This window comes from Netta rufina (genome assembly GCF_964035555.1).
Source record: "Netta rufina genome assembly, chromosome: 2".
NCBI lineage: Eukaryota > Metazoa > Chordata > Aves > Anseriformes > Anatidae > Netta > Netta rufina.
This window is the reverse complement of record NC_140124.1, coordinates 6,984,762-7,002,031: the sequence shown is the minus strand read 5'-3', so window position 1 is coordinate 7,002,031 and position 17,270 is coordinate 6,984,762. Positions and strand designations below refer to the sequence as shown.

Below are 17,270 nucleotides of genomic sequence, written 5' to 3'. Positions count from 1 at the left end.
ATCAAGGTAGAGCTAAGAGGAACAGCAGAACAGCGTAAGTGGAAAGGGACAGTGTGATTCTTCTACATTAAAGAACCATAATGTACTATAACTAATTTGGGAGCCTTTAAAGTAGTTTGACAAGAGTCAATTTCATGGTTGTTTGCAAGGGATTTGTGTTTTCAGTCTCCAGAACGTAGACGGCCCCAAAGGAGCTCTTTGAAGCCCAGCTTTTTATTATTAGTTTTATAAGATCCTTCCACTAGAGTCATTAAGAGGATGTAGTATCTGGTGTAAATATGGTAGGATCTGTTAGACCATTAGCTGTGGGAGACAAAATGATCATACTCAAAACACTTAGTGCTTTTTTAACAAATTACTGTGAAAATCGGTTGTTCAACGCTATTGTTCCATTTTCTGGTAGCTCTGTGCAAAAACATCAGGTCTTGCTGCTTTGCTTAATTAGGGGGAAGGAGCCCTCCTGGTGCAATGGCCCTGCATGAGGAGGTCATCAGTTACTATTTATCGTTGGCCTCTGCTAAAAAGGGGGCTGTTTCTGTGCTGAAGCAATACCAGTTTTTATCTCATTAAAAAGGGATTTACATTTTTTGGTTTCTGGTGACTTTAAGCTCTTCTCAGCAGTCCTTTGGCCACTAAGGAGGAGGAATGCTTTTAAAGGAGGGGAAACTTGAGGTCCAGATTGCTTCGGTGTTGTGGGCAGCATTGCTTGTGTTTTTGGCTAAGTAAAGACTGGAAAGGGAACTTGATAACTGTCTTCAAATATGTAGAGGGCTGCTCCAGAGCAGAAGGGAACAATCTGTTCTCCGTACGCACAGTGAATAACAGAAGAAGCAGTGGGCTTAAATTGCAGCAAGGAATAATCAGTTTTGCCGTTGGGGAACTGTTTCTCAGAGGAAAGACTTATGAAGGTCATAACTCTCGTGGAAGCGGGTTGAGAGCTGGCCCGTGACACATGTCAGTGGGGACAGCTGGAGCTTGCCCTGCTAGGGCTGCTGACCCTAGTGCTACAAGTGGGGCAGAATGAAGGGAATGGACAGCAAAAATCATGCTTGCAGCAGTAAATGTGATGGTCACACAGGGCCAGACAGCAGACCTGAAACATGTGGCTAGGGCCACAAAGGTAGGGGTGAAAGGAAGCAGGAGACAAGTCAGGAGGGGAAATGCTGGGGAAAAAAAAATTAGTTCCTTACATGGCTATTAGGAGAGCTGTGCCTGCAAGATAATGTCTTGTTAATAATTTCATTTATTCTTTTGTTTGATAGGTGGAAGGACAAAGGTGCCCTCTGTAAAGTCTTCTGTGTTCTCCATAGGGTAAACTGAGGGAAGTCCCTGGTAGCCGAGGATGCCAGAGGGCTCTGCTGTCACCTCTGCACCTTCACTCTGGGTCCCTGAAGTCCTGGGACACCCTTACGTTGATGCCTTGGTGACACTGATCTTTCTGGGAGAGCAGAGCTCACAAGAAATCTGTGCTGATAAAGGTATTTTCTCCAACATTCGTGGCCATTTCTTTCTTTTCCTTTCTAATGACATTAAGTCCCATGAGCAATCATGGGCACAAAGAAAAATCTATGCTTCCTTGGAGAACTAAAAGGTGATTTAACCTTTAATTCTTCCTAGGAATGAAACAGATAAGATTCTCATTACTCTAGATTACAAGACGAGGGGTTGATTTTAGAAAGATCTGAGCCTCAAGTTCTGGTGATATACAGAGGAAAGACTGGCACTCTGTGACTTCAAGGTAAAGCTTTTTATTTAACAGAACATTTTCTGCAATCGTAGGAAGGTTGGCTGTGGTAGTTTGACCATGCCTTGGTTTGTGCTTGCTCCCCTTTCCACCTGCTCGAGATCTAGCCCACGCTGCTCAACCCTTTCCTAAAATAAACAGCTCCAAATGTACGGACTCAGAGCCTACTGTAATACACCCCTGTCCATAAGGGTGAGCAACAGCCTTGTGAATGTTCGTCTGATGGAAAAGACAACAAAGCACACTTCAGTTGTGTCCTGTGTTTGCAAACAGCAGCTATGACCGAGGCAATCTATGCAGAGCATATGGATATGCACAGCACAGGGAGGGCATGTCACTGGAGAAAGTCCAGCCCATAGCTCCGGCTACGGTTTCCAGAAAGTATCAGCCTTCTTTTTATGAATTGGCAGCCGCTCGTTCCCATTAAGCCATTAGTCATTAGTCGCAGGGGGCCGGGCACTTCTGAGCTCATCGATAGGCAGCTGGGCCGGGCTGTCCCTGTGAAGACCTCGCGCACATGAATCAAAATAGTTGGGTGAGGTCATGTCACGGTGTGAGTGTGCCCGGGCTGCCTGGTGCCAGGAATTGTCTGTATAGGGGTGGTTTCCTTTTACAGCCTTTTTAAAGAGTCATCATGCCGAGCTGCACATGACAATTCCCTTCAAGAGGGCTCCTGGCATCTTTGCGCAGCTAGTGTTTTCTAAACGGGGGAGCTTAGCAGGCGCTCACCGACCCTTTCCGCATGAGCTGATCCGCTGGGAAATGTTGTTTCACTCTCTGAGGCTTCTGACGGCCACCAGCTGCAGGCTGGGCAGACTTTGAGCCTCTCCCGGTATCCGCTGCCACTTGCAGGCAGCTCCTGAGCACTGGGATTAAGGCTGGAAGCGCCTCGCCTGCAGGTTTTGCCATCCTGCTGGGGAGCCTCTCTCCACCAAGACTACAACCAAGCACCTTGAGGCTGAATTTCCAGCAAGCTGCCTTTTTTTTTTGTAACCACACGGTCTTCCTGGAGTTTTATTGTCTTGCACGTGGGCATTGGGTACAGGTGACACCTTTTCCTGCCCCTTGCGCTGCCTTTGGATCAGAGCTGTGAGTTTTTTCTTCGATACTGGGCATGACCGACAGCTGCTGCTGCGTGGGCGCATGCTGCAGCTCATGAAGCGTTTTGGGAGCTTTAGAGGGAGCAAGAAGAGAAAGGAGCAGTGCAAAACCTTGGAGAGGCGCCGCTCTGATCCTCGTGGCCTCTTAGGTAGGGCCCAGCGGTGTGACCCAACCATAAGGCAGAGATGCCGATCTGTGGGAGAGGGCAGCGTGGGGTATCGGGTAATCGAGCAACAATTTTGTGCTTCCTAATTCCACTGACTGAACTGTGCAGTTGTTGTATGGGGATTAGTTATATGTTACTTTGCACTGGGGGTGAATATCTGAGCTGACACCTGTAACACATGGAAATAAGCTTTAGGAAAGGAGTGATATTACAGTAAGTCTTACAGTAAACTCTGTGAAATCCATTCAAAAGGGAGTGTTGACTGTTTTTCATTGAAATAGAGTAATTAAATATTAAGTTAGGGCTAACATTGTATATTGAAAGACGAATTTTAAGTAGAAAATAATTGCATATTGGTCTGATAAGTAATTCATTTAAAAACCCATCTTTCTGTTCCTGCAGTATAGTTGTATCTGAGGTGCACTTAGGGACCTTCCTTTGTTAATCAAAAACTTTTCCTGGTCACTGAGTGAAACTACAGTGCAGGGGCTGAGTTGTGTGTGTGGTTGCCCAAAGGCCGTGATTTCTGCTGAGAGATTGTGTCCTGTGACCACAGGGTTTAAAAATGATGTTACACTGAGTCAGCCAGATCACGCAGAGGTTAGAGAGGCTGACTCGTACAATGGGTCTGCGAGGCTTTGTTTTATGTGGTTTATTGGTCAAGAGTCACTGTATTAAATCCAGTGGGATGAGGAAGGTATGAGTTGTGTTGGACCATATGGAGGGTGCAGAGAGGTGCACACAGATGGGCTGATGAAGAGTTGCTATTGATGGATGGGTGACTGCCCATCCAGAGAGCTTGTTTTTCTATTATTTAGTGTGTTTTAATTTATTTCGTGACCAATTGTGATGTTTTTAAAATGTCTTCCTAAAAATGCTTCTCTTTTTTTTCCCCATTTTGTACAATTAAGTGTTTTTAAATCTAAGGTACTGAGGCTTGTTTTGCATTGCACTAAAACTGTCTGAGGGTTTCTGCTGGAGAGCAAGTAAGGTCAGGTTTCTGTGAGTGAGATATGACCCTTGGAGTGTCACAGTGTTGGTGAGATGCACAACAAGGTAACAGCCTTTATACAAGAAGAGGGAAAGATCTGGATTACAGATTGCCCAGATCCGCAAAAATATTCCCAAACTTCTGATGAAAACTCCTAAATTCCCACCTGGGCAGTAGCATGTGTGCTATTTGTTGATTGAATAATTAATGGCACTTTGAACCACTAGCTGACCCTCTTCTTTTGGTTTCATCAACCAGGTGGGAATAGCCAGCATCTGCATAAGGATTCACTGCAGGTAGCAACAGGTGTGGTACAAGTCTGCTTCCTCAGAGTCTAGATCTAAACCTTCTGCCTATCATCCTCCATGGAGAAAATAATTCATCCTGCCCCAAAAGTTCTGGCTATGTGAACCTTTAAGGTCTGTGGCAGTTATAAACAAACTGGTTGAAAGTGTAATGCCAAAAATGCCAGATTGTGTTTGGGTTCCTCAGTGCATGGTTTATAATCCAGCAGCTAACTAGCATCCTGACTAGCTCCCATAAGTAGTTTTCCCCATTAATCCAGAGTGTAGCCCACCCTGGTTGTATGCTGGCAGCTTTAGGCACAATTCACTGCACAGCATTTGCTCTACACTATTTTCGTCTGCTTTTTTTGTAAAGTGTGGCTAGGTCATCTCCTTGCATCCATGCTCATCATGAATGAAGAACCATCAAGCCACAAGAGAGGGAAAAAACAATCAGACATGTCTGTGTTCCTGCCTACTGTGGATCCTCTGCTGCTGGGGTAGCCTCTGCCATCCCCACAGAGCCTGGATTCCTTTTGGAAAACAGGTTAACACTTGCAAATGTTTTTTTTTCTTTAAACAGCCTTAAATATTTGCAGGGAAATGTCACAACAAAAACTTTGCATTATTTACTAGGTTTAGTCTGTACCTTGTTGCTATTACGCCTTGCTAAACACTTTCTGAGCAGCTCTCAGAGGGACAAAAGGCACTGTGAAGGTTTTATGATCAGCATTATCTGCGTGTCAGGGCATCTGCAACAGGCAGGTGTGGGGCTCATCAGGTGCTGTCATGCACGGGTGCCTTCCTCTCAGCTGCCAGCTATTAACATGGATGAGAAGTGCACGGTGGCGAACCAGTATGTGCTTTCCCAGACTGATGGTGCAGGTGTGTCCTCAAGAAGCATTTTGGGATGCTGTTGTTGATGCCAAGCACATGTCTGCTAATGAATGGGCTCCCATCCTTTCTAGAAAAGGGGTGGAAATGGTACAAAGTGGAAAAAGTCCCCTGGTGCCTTAGAAAGGGATGCTCTGACACCTGGACTAACTGAATCTGGGATTTCTGATTTTACTTGGCAGAGGGAACATTGAGGGGTAAAGGAAAAATGTGTGAGGGAACACCAGGTCTGATGGAGGGCAAGGAGAGCAGTGGGATGAAAGCAGAGCTCCCTGAGCTTTGCTCTTGGAGAGGAGCAGCCAGTGGTGAGACATCGTTATCCCATTCCCACCCCTCTGAACAGTAGGGAAATGATGCGATATTGGCAGTGCTGAGCATGGGGATCACCCTAAATTTATGTGACCTCTGGATCCCTTGGCAGAGTTCCCTTCTCCCCACTGTGATCGCTGTTGCCTGGGCAGGAGAGCCAACAGCTCCTGCTTCAGTGTGGCTTGTTGTAATGGATAGGCACATGGCATTTCTGATGGGGACAACTTTCTGGCCCCGATGAGGCTAATTGCTCTGCCCTTTAAAGGACACCACCCATTCTGTGAAGGATTGAATAACACATGCAAAAGGTGTGGTGTTAAAAGTGTTTCTTCCCTGCTGGAGCCGCAAGCACCCTGTGCAGAAACCTCTCTGGTGCACAGTCAGCAGCAGTGAGCCCTGCAGCTGCCACCTGCCCTGGTGTTTTGCCTCAAACTGCTCCATTTGAAGACTTTTGGCCTTACTAAGCTGCCCAGGAGCTGCTCTGCCTGCTCCTTGTTTCTCTCTGGATGTGTCTCAGTGGGGTTGAATCAACACCCAAAGACTCCTCCCCTACAACTTGGTTGGCCTGGTATCATTTAGGTCCAAAATAGGGTTAAATTAGGAGTTTCCCTGCTGAAATAAGACTCAGACCCTGTACATACAAGTGCAAACATGCTTCAGCACCCCCATTACATGAACCTGTTCCATTGTGAAGGGCAGGGACACATCTCTGAGTCACCAGGAGATGCTGTGTTTTAGGACAGCTTTAGCAGCTCTGGGGCTGAGCCTGTGTGGAAATGCCCTCCCCTCTTGGTCAGAAATCATAGAATCACCTGTATTGGAAAGACCTTCAGGATCATCAAGTCCAACCATCAACCTGACCTATTGAGTCCCGACACCAAACCACATCCCTTAGTGCCACATCCACACGTCTCTTAACACCTCCAGGGATGGGGACTCCACCACCTCCCTGGGCAGCTTGTTCCAGTGCCTAAGCACCCTTTCCATCAAGAAATTCTTCCTAATGTGGAATCTAAACCTCCTCTGTTGTGACTTGAAGCCTGTTACAACATGAGGCCTGTTGCGACGTGAGGCCTGGTGTGACTTGAGGCCTGTTGCGACTTGAGACTTGGTGCCACTTGAGCCCACACCATGCCACCTGTAATTAATATGACCAATGGCGGGATCAGCTTGGGGAAGGGTCAACATGCTCACAGCATTTCCAAGTACAAATATGAAACCTAAGGGATGCTTCTGTGTGGCTCACAGCACCATTTATTGGCACAAGCCAGGGTGCAGATCATTGCGCTGTGAGCAGGGACAGAAAACACGAAGAAAATTCTGGAGGAATAAATGGGTGTGAAGGGGTCACTGCCCTTCCAGCAGTTGTTGTAAAAGCACTGAAAACAAACAAACAAACACCAAAAAAAAAAAAAAAAAAAAGGTATTCCTGTTGCTCCATAAAGGCAGCTAAAGCTGTCGGTAGCAGAGATCAGACATGAAAAACTGAGACCACTTTGGTCTGTTAATGGTTTTCTCTACTGGTTTTCATGCTCTGTTGAGCTGGCAGTGATTTTAGAAAATGTGTAGCCCTGGCTGATCAGTACCGATTAATCTTGTACTGCAGGGAGCTCTGAGACCTGGAAGCTGTGAAATTGCAGTGGTTGGTTTTCAGGAAGCAGAAAAACGGTGACAAGAAGCACGGTGAAATGCCTGAGACCTCTTTCTTTCTTTCTTTCTTTCTTTCTTTCTTTCTTTCTTTCTTTCTTTCTTTCTTTCTTTCTTTCTTTCTTTCTTTCTTTCTTTCTTTCTTTCCTTCTTTCTTTCCTTCTTTCTTTCCTTCTTTCTTTCCTTCTTTCTTTCCTTCTTTCTTTCCTTCTTTCTTTCCTTCTTTCCTTCTTTCCTTCTTTCCTTCTTTCCTTCTTTCCTTCTTTCTTTCCTTCTTTCTTTCCTTCTTTCCTTCTTTCCTTCTTTCCTTCTTTCCTTCTTTCCTTCTTTCTTTCCTTCTTTCCTTCTTTCTTTCCTTCTTTCTTTCTTTCCTTCCTTCTTTCTTTCCTTCTTTCTTTCTTTCTTTCTTTCTTTCTTTCTTTCTTTCTTTCTTTCTTTCTTTCTTTCTTTCTTTCTTTCTTTCTTTCTTTCTTTCTTTCTTTCTTTCTTTCTTTCTTTCTTTCTTTCTTTCTTTCTTTCTTTCTTTCTTTCTTTCACCATTTTCTGCCTTGATGTAGTACCTGTGCAGCTGCTTTCTATAAATACTCAGCTTGAAACATTCTTAATATGGGGAAAAGGACTGTCCTGGTGAAGCAATAAAATCAGCGAGGTATTTTCAGTCAGGTATTGGTAAATTAGGACAGTAATAAAGCCAGAAAATCTCTTCTGTTTTGGTGGAAACTGAAGTGGAGGAGCAGTGAGCGGTGCGGTGCCCCAGCTGGCATGGAGCTGGGCAGCATCCTTCCTCCTAAAGGAGATGCAGACTTGTTGTCCTCACAATGAGTTGTCTGAGAATGCAAATTCTCCAAGTAATTCATTTTCAAAAATGAAGTTATTTTTCTTTTAAGGGAAGGTTATAGACCTAAAAATACAGCAAGCTCCCATGAGGCACTAATTTACAGATTGTTCTTGCAAATAAGTCTGTCCACCTATACTCCTTCCCCATCCTACAGTGATGGGTCCTGCTCCAGGCAGCTCTGGGCTGCTAGTTTGGTCCAAAATACTTATGTTCCTATAAATGCGAGACTTGCTCAGCATTGACATGCTGCTGTCAGCGGTGTGGCCATAGGTGAGAGCAGCAGGGTTGGCCTCCCTTTGGGCAGGCTGGTTTAGAAAACATGCATCTTTGCATCACAGAGAGCTCTTGTTTTGGGAGTCCATGTGGCTATGCTACTTCCTGGGGCAAGGGTTTGTCCCCCAAACACAGATGCAGGAGCAGCATAGATACTTCCATTTTTTACTGTCTTAATTATACTTTAAATCTGCTATTCAAATGGCATCATTCAAAACAGCAGGATGAATGTTTTTTCCTGAAGGAGAGATGTGAAAAGCAAATGCTGAGATTAAATCTAGGTAGAGCTGTGAAATGCAAACATGAGAGGAAAGGTGATTTGCTGAGGTGGAAAAGGAGAAACTGAGACAGAAAACTGATAGTGACTGTGAGTGGAAGCAGGTGCGGACACAGCCTGTTTCTGAAAACAAACAATATTTATATGTATATAAGACTGAAAAGCTATCTCGGTTGCCTTGTGATATAATAATTTATCTGATCTATTTTTATGTGAAAAGAAAATAACACAGATAAGACTTGCGTATATGACATCTCACTTTAATGAATGCATCCTGCAGTGATTTCACACTGAACACTGGAGGATCACAATTTACATCCCCAAAATCACTGCAATTACTGATTTTCACATGTGACCAAAATTGGATTTTCACCCTTACTGCCCCATCTGGGAGTACTACGGTGCTCTTCTTTTGTCTCCTCTGTATTTTACTTGTGCTATTCAAGGGCTCTGACTTTCTGAAGAATAACTGTGTGAGAAGCTGTTATGTGAGGCTGACTTCTATTTGATTGTGTTGTGCTCAGCTAGACCACAATTTATTTATATTTCCTTGCATCTATGCTACAAGTGCTGTTGCCAGGCTTTAAAAGCAAATTTCAAGCACAGATCTGTTTTCACAGCCTGAATTTCCACTTGACAGTAGCATTTAGGTAGGGGGGTGTTTCTGTTTAATTAGAAATCAATGTTTTGGACTATTGACTCCTTGCTCAAAGTTTCAGTGAATTGCCCAAGAGTGCAATTTAAAAGATGATGTTAAGGCAATTTGTTTGTCAGGTTTATTGGATCAGCAGATCCCAGGAATTACTAGGATTCAGCTGTTTTCTACTTTCACCTTTATTCTTGTCCAACCTAAAAGCAGTTCAACGACTCAGGAGTGCTCTGAGGAGGGTGATTCAATGCCTCAAAGTTGTTTGAGCATTTTTTTTTGTCATTACGGACTCGTGCTGAAAGGTGAAGGCTTAGGTCCTGAGAGTGAAGCGCTGCTCTGGGAGCTGTCATTGTGCAGCTGGCAGGCTTGGCGTGGAGGCTTGAATTCGCTGTGCTGGAAAGGTCACACAGCCCCACTTGGTTTAAGGACACAGCCCAGCACACTTGCACAGAGCAGCTCCCATCTTAGCCTGTCTTTTTTCTGCTCCTCCTATGATAAAGTTAGGGCAAAGTAGCTCGAGGAGGGGTGATAGGATTAGCTGATATTAATTAAGAACATCCTGTTGTTTCTTTGGAGTTTTTTCCAGGCATCAGAAAACAGCTGCTTCCCCGGGCTGTGTTCTCAGCGGGGTAACAAGGGGCCTTTTGAAGCTCTCAGAGCCACAGTAACCGGATTGTTTAACAGATCCTGCCCATCTGCCCCCCGGCTTTATTTTAGTCCATACAAGAACTACACGAGCGTGTAGAGAACTCCCAGGACAAGTCCTGCCTCTCCTGGCAGTGCTGCTGGGGAGGAGCAGATGAAGTGTGACGTCTCTGCTGCTTTATGCCGGTGTCACACAGTCGTGGCTCAGCGAGAGGAAGGCGTAGCAAATGCTAAAGGCTTCAGCTTTGTGGGAGTGCTTGGGAGATGCCCACATCCCCTGCTCGGGGCATGCCCGCAACTCCTGGGGTCCTGGATGCAGCACCCTTTGAGCTTCCCGTGTGTTGGATAGACACTGGTGGGAGCAAAGCTTTTGTTTTATTTTCCATATCTGCAGACCGCAGAGACGTCTGTCCTCTGACATCCACTCAGTGTAATGGGGCACGTTTCAGAGTGGAGAGTACAGAGTGGTATTTCCTTCAGAGAACATCAGTGGAGATGTCTGCACAGGCTGCTGAGGAGCTAAGAGACATCCACAATAACTAAAAGAAGAACTAATCTACAGGAGCAGAGCCTGTAGGATTTCTGTGACATAGCACAGTTCAGTTCCGTTTCAGTGCTTCCATATAATTTTGTTTACTCTACGCAAAATTAAAAGTCTTTTCAAAATTATTGCATACCCTATTAGAGATAATAAACAAGAATAGGGAAAGAAAGCAATTTAAGAAATACAGATAAAGGAGAAATGAGGTGGAAACAACCAGAGAAATGAGGCAGATGAAGCCTTTGCAGAGGAAAGGTTCTTCCTGCAATAGTGGCATGAAAATTCAGATGTTCAGAGGCAAGGATTGTGTGAGGATCCTTGATAGGACTGATATGAAAGGGTGAGGAACTGGAAAAGTGTTGACCTTTCCCAAGGGAAACAGCTGCATTTAGGCATGGCCAGCACCCGGGGATCAGGATGGGGACTGATGATGTTCATAGACAACCTGGATGATGAGGCATGGCGTACTGTCTGCCAATCTGTGGAAGATGTGGCATTGCAGGTAGTCAATACCATGTGTGAGAGCTTCAGTCCCAGGATCATAGAAAATTTGGGGACCAGGCCAAGAAAAAGCCCAAGGATAAGAGGAAGCTCCGAGTCCTGCACCCGGGGTGAGATGAGCCCATGCAGCAGAGCACGCTGTGTGTTGGCAACTGACTCCCAGAGAGAAGGACTCAGTTGTGGTGGATCTTGTGTGAAAAATGATGCCAGAATGAGTTGTTCACCTAGTCACAAGTAGTGTGAAGCACACACTGGGCTACATAAGGAGGAACAGAGCAATCCAGTCAAGGGAAGTTGTCCCTCCTCCCCCCCGGCACACTATCCGGCTCTGGTTGGGCCTCAGCTGGAATTGTGTGCCCAGTTTCTTGTCCCCCAGTCACAAAAATGCAGAGAAACAAGAAAAGATTTACCAATAGGACTGCCAAGGTGTTCTGGGACCTAGGCAGATAACCTACGAGGACAGGTTGAGGACACTGGGCATTTTTTATCCAGCAGAGAGAAGATTACAGGGCAATCTAATAGTGGCCTGCAACTGCTGGAAGGGGAGTTTAAAAGATGATAGAGCCAAGCTCTTCTTAGTAAGGGCAGATGGTTAAAGAAGGAGTTAAAGAGTCAGGCTGGATGTTAGCAAGAACTCCCTCAAGAGGGTGGTGCAGCACCAGCAGAGATAACTGTGGGCTCTCCTCCATCCTTGGAGGTTTTCAAGACTCAGCTAGACAAAGCCACAGCTGACCTGGTCTCGGTTGACAACAGACCTGTTCTGTGGAGATTGGAGTAGAGGCCTCCAGAGGTCCTTCCCAACTAACATTCGGGTTGGAAATGAGGAGACATTTCTGCTCAGAAAGAGCAGTCAGGCACTGGGACGGGTTGCCCAGGGAGGTGGTGGCGTCACTGTCCCTGGGGGTGTTCAAGGAGAGGTTGGACGTGGTGCTTGGGGACATGGCTTAGTGGTGACGTTGGTGGTAGGGGGATGGTTGGACCAGATGATTTTGGAGGCCTTTTCCAACCTTAATGATTCTATGATTTCTGTGATTTGGTGGAGTTGCTCAGCTGCTTGGTTCTGAAGTTGTAAATATCCTGACTGTGCATCTGTACTCCCTCTCACTCCTCCTCCTCCCCACCCCCAGTTCTCAGTGTCAGCATGCAACTGCCCTCATTTTCATAAATTTTCAAGAACAGAGCGAATCCTCGGGTAGAGGCATCTTGGGACACTTGTACGGCTGATTTGTACCAGCAGACCAGCAGAAGACCACTGTGTGAAGCCCAAGACTTAGCTACACCAAGTAATTTCTTGGGCCAACAAAGGCAGCGAGATCTGTGTTTCATACAAAAGGTACCCAGCATTAAAAGCTGCTTTCTGACCAGTTCGTATAAATTAAGCATGGTCTTGAGAGTCCAGGACTGCTGTTAACTCAGCCCTGAGCTGAGCAGTGCCTGAGCACCCAGAGCCACTGCCCCACGCTGGGTGGCACCCATCCTTTGCCAGCCCAAGGATCCGCAGCAGGGCTTGGTTTGTATCAGCAATCTGTCACTATAGCAACTCCTCGCTTAACCACCCTAAAAATAGATCACCTTGATCTCGGGGAAAGAAAACCCGAGGAAATCAAAAGGGGCAGTGAGGGTGGAAGCAAGGCAGTCAACTATTGACTGAAGGATGGAGCATTTGAAACCGCTTATAAATAATCTATCACATAAAACAAATGTTCGAGGGGAATCTCTTCAGTCCTGACACTCTACTCAGTGGGTTTGAAGCTTTAGCAAAGGGCACACGTTGTTTTTTATCAGAGGGAAGGGTTCGCAGTTGCCACCGAGCACACAGGGCTGCCAAAAACTGTGTGGGATGCTGTTTAGGTCGCTCAGACGTATGAAGGATCTCATCTTCCAAGTAAGCAGATCTGTAGCTCTGGCACACCTGTTAGCCTCATGTGCTTGAATATAACGAGGTTATCAAAGCCCCTGCTCAGTCGTGAACTTGTTAGCAGTACTTGCAGAAGTCCATGAGGGACCCAGGCCTGGAAAACACCGAATGCTGCTGGTGAAGCTGCTGCTGCCTCACATCAAAGTTGATGGGAGCTGCAAGTTTTGGTACCTGATTGGGACAGAGTCCTCTGTACTACGAGAAATGTGAATGATACCTGATATTACTTTTCCTCCAAATGTAGCTAGTGCTTAGCTCTGAAGGGAACAGAATAAGTCCTTGTGAAGATAAGGCAGTAGCTGTGAAAGCAAAGGAGCAACAAGATGAAAAGCTCATTCCGCAGCTGAAAGGCTGCAGAGCTCGCTGAAAGTGCCTTTGATGGGAAAAGAACTAAATCTGCGTGAAGACAGCTCATGTATGACACACGGTGTGTATGACACTCAGGACAGGGTTAATTGAGCTGCCAGAGATGGCTGGAATTAGCACTGTGCATTCAGCACAATCGGAGTTTGCTCTTGATAAAAGGGCAGATTGTTTTAATGACCTTTTCGGGCTGACAGTTTGCAGGCATGGCTGACACCGAAATGTGAAGGTACCTAACCACCCTGCCCTCTGTATCGTGAGCATTATTTTTATCTGATATTATAAATTGTAATTTTTTATCTTCAGTTCATCTTCCTAGAACTAAGATAAGCAGCCTCCTGTGGTAGCATGCAGCATCTCAGGAGAAAGCCTGGGCAGAGGAGCAAGAGAGAGCACCAGCGCCCAGTTCCCACCATTCTTTTCAAGCTTAAGGATATTATTGCAAGGAAAAAAAAAGTAGGATTAGTTCTTCTTATATTTTTTGGAGATTTGCTGCTTTTACACCACCTGGAGATCTGACCCATATTCTACACAACTTCACTGGGTGCTCTTTTTAATCAGCTTGGGGGCTAGGAAGGAACTGCGCTGCAAAGTCATTAGAAATCCCCAAACAGGAGGTGTGAAAACAGAAATGTAAATCTTCTGAACAGAGTAAAACCTGCTTTGAAAAAGTCCAGCAATGCAGAGCCTGTAGCCCTAGCCCAGTTGTCACTGCTGTCTGGGGACGGGGAGCTGTCTCAGAGCACACGTCTGGCTGCTGATGCTCAGCTGCTGGTGAGAAGGAGATGAAAGCAAACGAACCGTGCTCACTGTACACGATCCCTTCAGGTCTTGTGCATCCATAGCTTGCCAAGACTCCTGGAGACATTTGTTGATGTTGCTGTCAGATTTGGTTTTATTCCTTTCCTTCCTAAAAGGATACCAGAGTTTTCCTTCGTATCAGCCAGGTCCTTCTTTAAAACTTTATGGAGATCCTTCCTGGCAGCGGCAATGGGAAAACTGGAGCCTAGAGACTACATGAAGTCTATTTAAACTTAAAAACTGAAGGGCTGTAAAACAAGGGCTTAGTGTAAATCGTTACAAAATTTCCCCAAAATAAACACTGGAAGCTCCAACGCGGAGCACAAAGCAAAGCACCAAGCTCCATGCAAGAAATCCCCGCAGCACAAGCTAAGCTTGAGACGTGGAGACTAATACAGGAAAGCTGCCATGCCCAAGACTGAAACTAATCCTAACTGAGTAGGCTCACAGAGAAACGCCCGTGTTATGGGAGTGAGCCGCCAGCTGAAATTAAAGCCTGCTGCAAAATACATGAGTGAGCAGCACTCCTTAAAAGTTAATGGCAAAACTGTCTGGGAGCTCACGAGGTGCTTCTGTTGCATTGGAGGGAGCTGGTGATGGGTCAGAACCCTGAATGCTGCTTGCTGCTGGCTGAAAAATGAGCCCCATGAGGCTGCACACATGGAGGGGGAGGTCAACCTGAACTAGAAAAGAAAGGGATGGAAGAAGTCAAGGTTTTTTCTTCCATGATGGGGATGGGGAATAGCCAGAAGTCTCCCTGCAGCTGAAGGGCTGGAGGGTGGCTTCATGGTCTTGTCTCAGCCCTGGGTGACCACATGGATGTGACCATGGCTCTGCTGCAGGACCAGACTCTAACTCCGCTAGTAGCTGATGTAAAGGGAACTATCAGCCTCCCAGCTCCTAATTTTCCTTGCTTCCCAGGTGAATTTTGAAGTGGTGCTGACATAGCTAATGCATGCATCTGGGTGTTGTGCTGAAAGGTGACTTGGATTCATCCTTGCTGCACCGCAGGCAGTGCAATTCCAGCCTGTATTTTCCTCCCCACCTTTCCTGATAGGAGTCAGGCATCCACCGGATTTGGTCCTGTCTCTGGTGTTGCAACTCCTTGTAACCATAAACAGGCCACGTAGGTTTGGACTTGACCCTTCACGCTTCTGAAAACAGCCGCCCGAGGCCCCCTGCCTAGGATTCCAAAGTAAACACAAAAAGGAGGATTTGACCGTAAAAGCTGTTAAATACTCAGCACCAGCTGGTGCTTCTGAAAATGAAATACAATGCCTGATGTCTTTTAATGTCTTGTTTTAAGGCTTTGTCATAGACCCTGGACTATTTGGACTTGAGCACCAGCATGTGCTGACCCACAGCTGCCTCACAGACAGGTCTGGTAATAACTGAGGTGACTTTGTCACTCTGTTATTCACTCAGGTGTAGATGTAGGAGTGTCTTTGAAAGGTAGATCCCGTTAGTATCATCTTACAAATGGTGGAGTTTAGGCTACAGAAAATAAAGTGGTTTATGATATTTGTAGTGTGGACGTGAGTGGAATAAAGGCGCCTTCTGCTTAGGCGTGAGACTATGTCATTGTTTTTATTGCTTTGAAACTCATGTTCTGTTCAAACACAGGAACGAATGTACCAGGTCAGGCCAAACATCCACCCAGATCAGTCTCTTTCTGTAATGCAGGTATAGGGAGGAGTATGAGAGCAAGACAAGAATATGAGGGTTTCCCCTAATACTCACCCAGCCTCCAGGATTTCGTGGCTTACTTTCTGAGCTAAAACTGGTGTTTTGGAGCCCTTAATGATTTTTTTCTTCCATGATCTTGTCCAGTCACTTTTCAAAACCAAGCTTTTAGCATCTGCAGTGTTCTGCCATTTAAGAACGTGGTGTGTCAGAAATATTCCCTTGCATTTGGTTTGAGCTTTGCTGTTTTCATCTGATGCTGCCTTCCCTGTTTGTCATCTTCAACTCACTCCTCATTGTACAGACCTCTGTCCTATCATTTCCCTTCACTCATTTTTCCTGATCTGAAATGTTACTCCATACCTTTGATCAACCCTATCAGCCTTTTCTGCATCTTTTCTAGTTTTATGGCGTCCTCCTTGAGGCTGGTCTAGTAGAAACCCCTGGTCACCTATTGCAGCGCACAGCCTGGACTCAGTCTGCACCTCTGTATTGTGAAGGTGCCTGTGGGCACAGCCAGTAAGTGACAGGACACTTTTTAGTGTTTTAGTGACACAATTAAACAGGACAGGGTCACCACTGATGCCAGCCTGAGGGTTGCCCAGTGGCGCTTGCTCCAGGAGCAGGACACTTTTATGTATGTAGACTGCTCACACTGGCATGTAACCAGAAGACTTCTCTCAGCTACCCAAGTGGCTGTTTACCTAAAAAAAAAAAGGCATGGTTGGACTTCATGGTGTAGTTTTCTCCTGTACTGACTATGAGGAACAGGTACACCTGCAAGGTGGGACAAGCACATGGCCACAGAGGCATTTCATGTCCCACAGATGGCATTAGGATTGCAGCTTTGCATGAGCTGCAATAAGGATAGTGAACAATAACAGTTCACTGTCTAACTGATGGCAGAATAATAAACCTGAAAAATACTATGATGTGATTTATCTATCTGGAATATTTAACTCAATAGCTGGAAAAAAATTTTGCTCAGAAAGAGCAGAGATCAAACTATGAACGCGAGTTCAACTGTGCACACAAGTGCCTGTAGTAAAATAAATCTCTGAAAAGTGGTGTTGTGTATTTATTATTTCCTTGGCTTGTGTCTAGCTATCTAATCAGCCTTTGCACATGTCAGCAGCACATCCATAATAAGAAAGTGCTGTGAGGCTTGTGTGAACTGGAATTAGAGGTGTGATAATCAGCCAAACCGTTGGAGACAATGTAAAGGCTGCACGGAATTTGCATTCCTCCAGCTGAGGACAAAACCCTTGCACATGAAAATGTGTTACTTTTATTTTAGTTTATTTTAACTTCCAAAGATGTTCTACCCCTGAGCAAAGGGCTGGGATTAGAAAACCTGTTTTCCCATCTGTCAAATTCTGATAACATCGATCAGTCCCATCAAGATGTCGTGAGAGCAACCAGTAACAGGAGGAGCCTCACTTTGTGACCCTCACACTGCCACAAATGTCCTAAATTGTTATCGATTCCCTAAGTAAGCAATCTAACTGTCACCCGGTTCTTCCTCTGGCCAGCCTCAGGGTTTTCTGTCTAAACCCTCCTTAACTCTTATCTCCCCATATTCTGATTAGCATCACATCGTCAAGGTATGAGAGACTGAAAGCAAAAGGCTGATGATGCAGCTGGG

General features: G+C 45.6%; 1 protein-coding gene across 3 annotated transcripts in view; it reads left to right on the top strand.

Annotated features, from left to right (window-relative positions):
- Positions 1 to 17,270, top strand: part of PRKAG2 (protein kinase AMP-activated non-catalytic subunit gamma 2) — a gene marked incomplete at its 5' end in the record, with an annotated part of 209,706 nt that overhangs the window by 99,605 nt on the left and 92,831 nt on the right. Inside the window, one exon of one of the 3 annotated variants that reach the window (XM_084282202.1) lies at positions 2,410 to 2,993. The exons of the other annotated variants lie outside the window; for them this stretch is intronic. Within the exon in view, the coding sequence (XP_084138328.1) occupies positions 2,888 to 2,993 (106 nt within the window). Of the gene's footprint in view, positions 1 to 2,409; positions 2,994 to 17,270 lie in introns of those variants that run through there. 3 annotated transcript variants of the gene reach the window in all.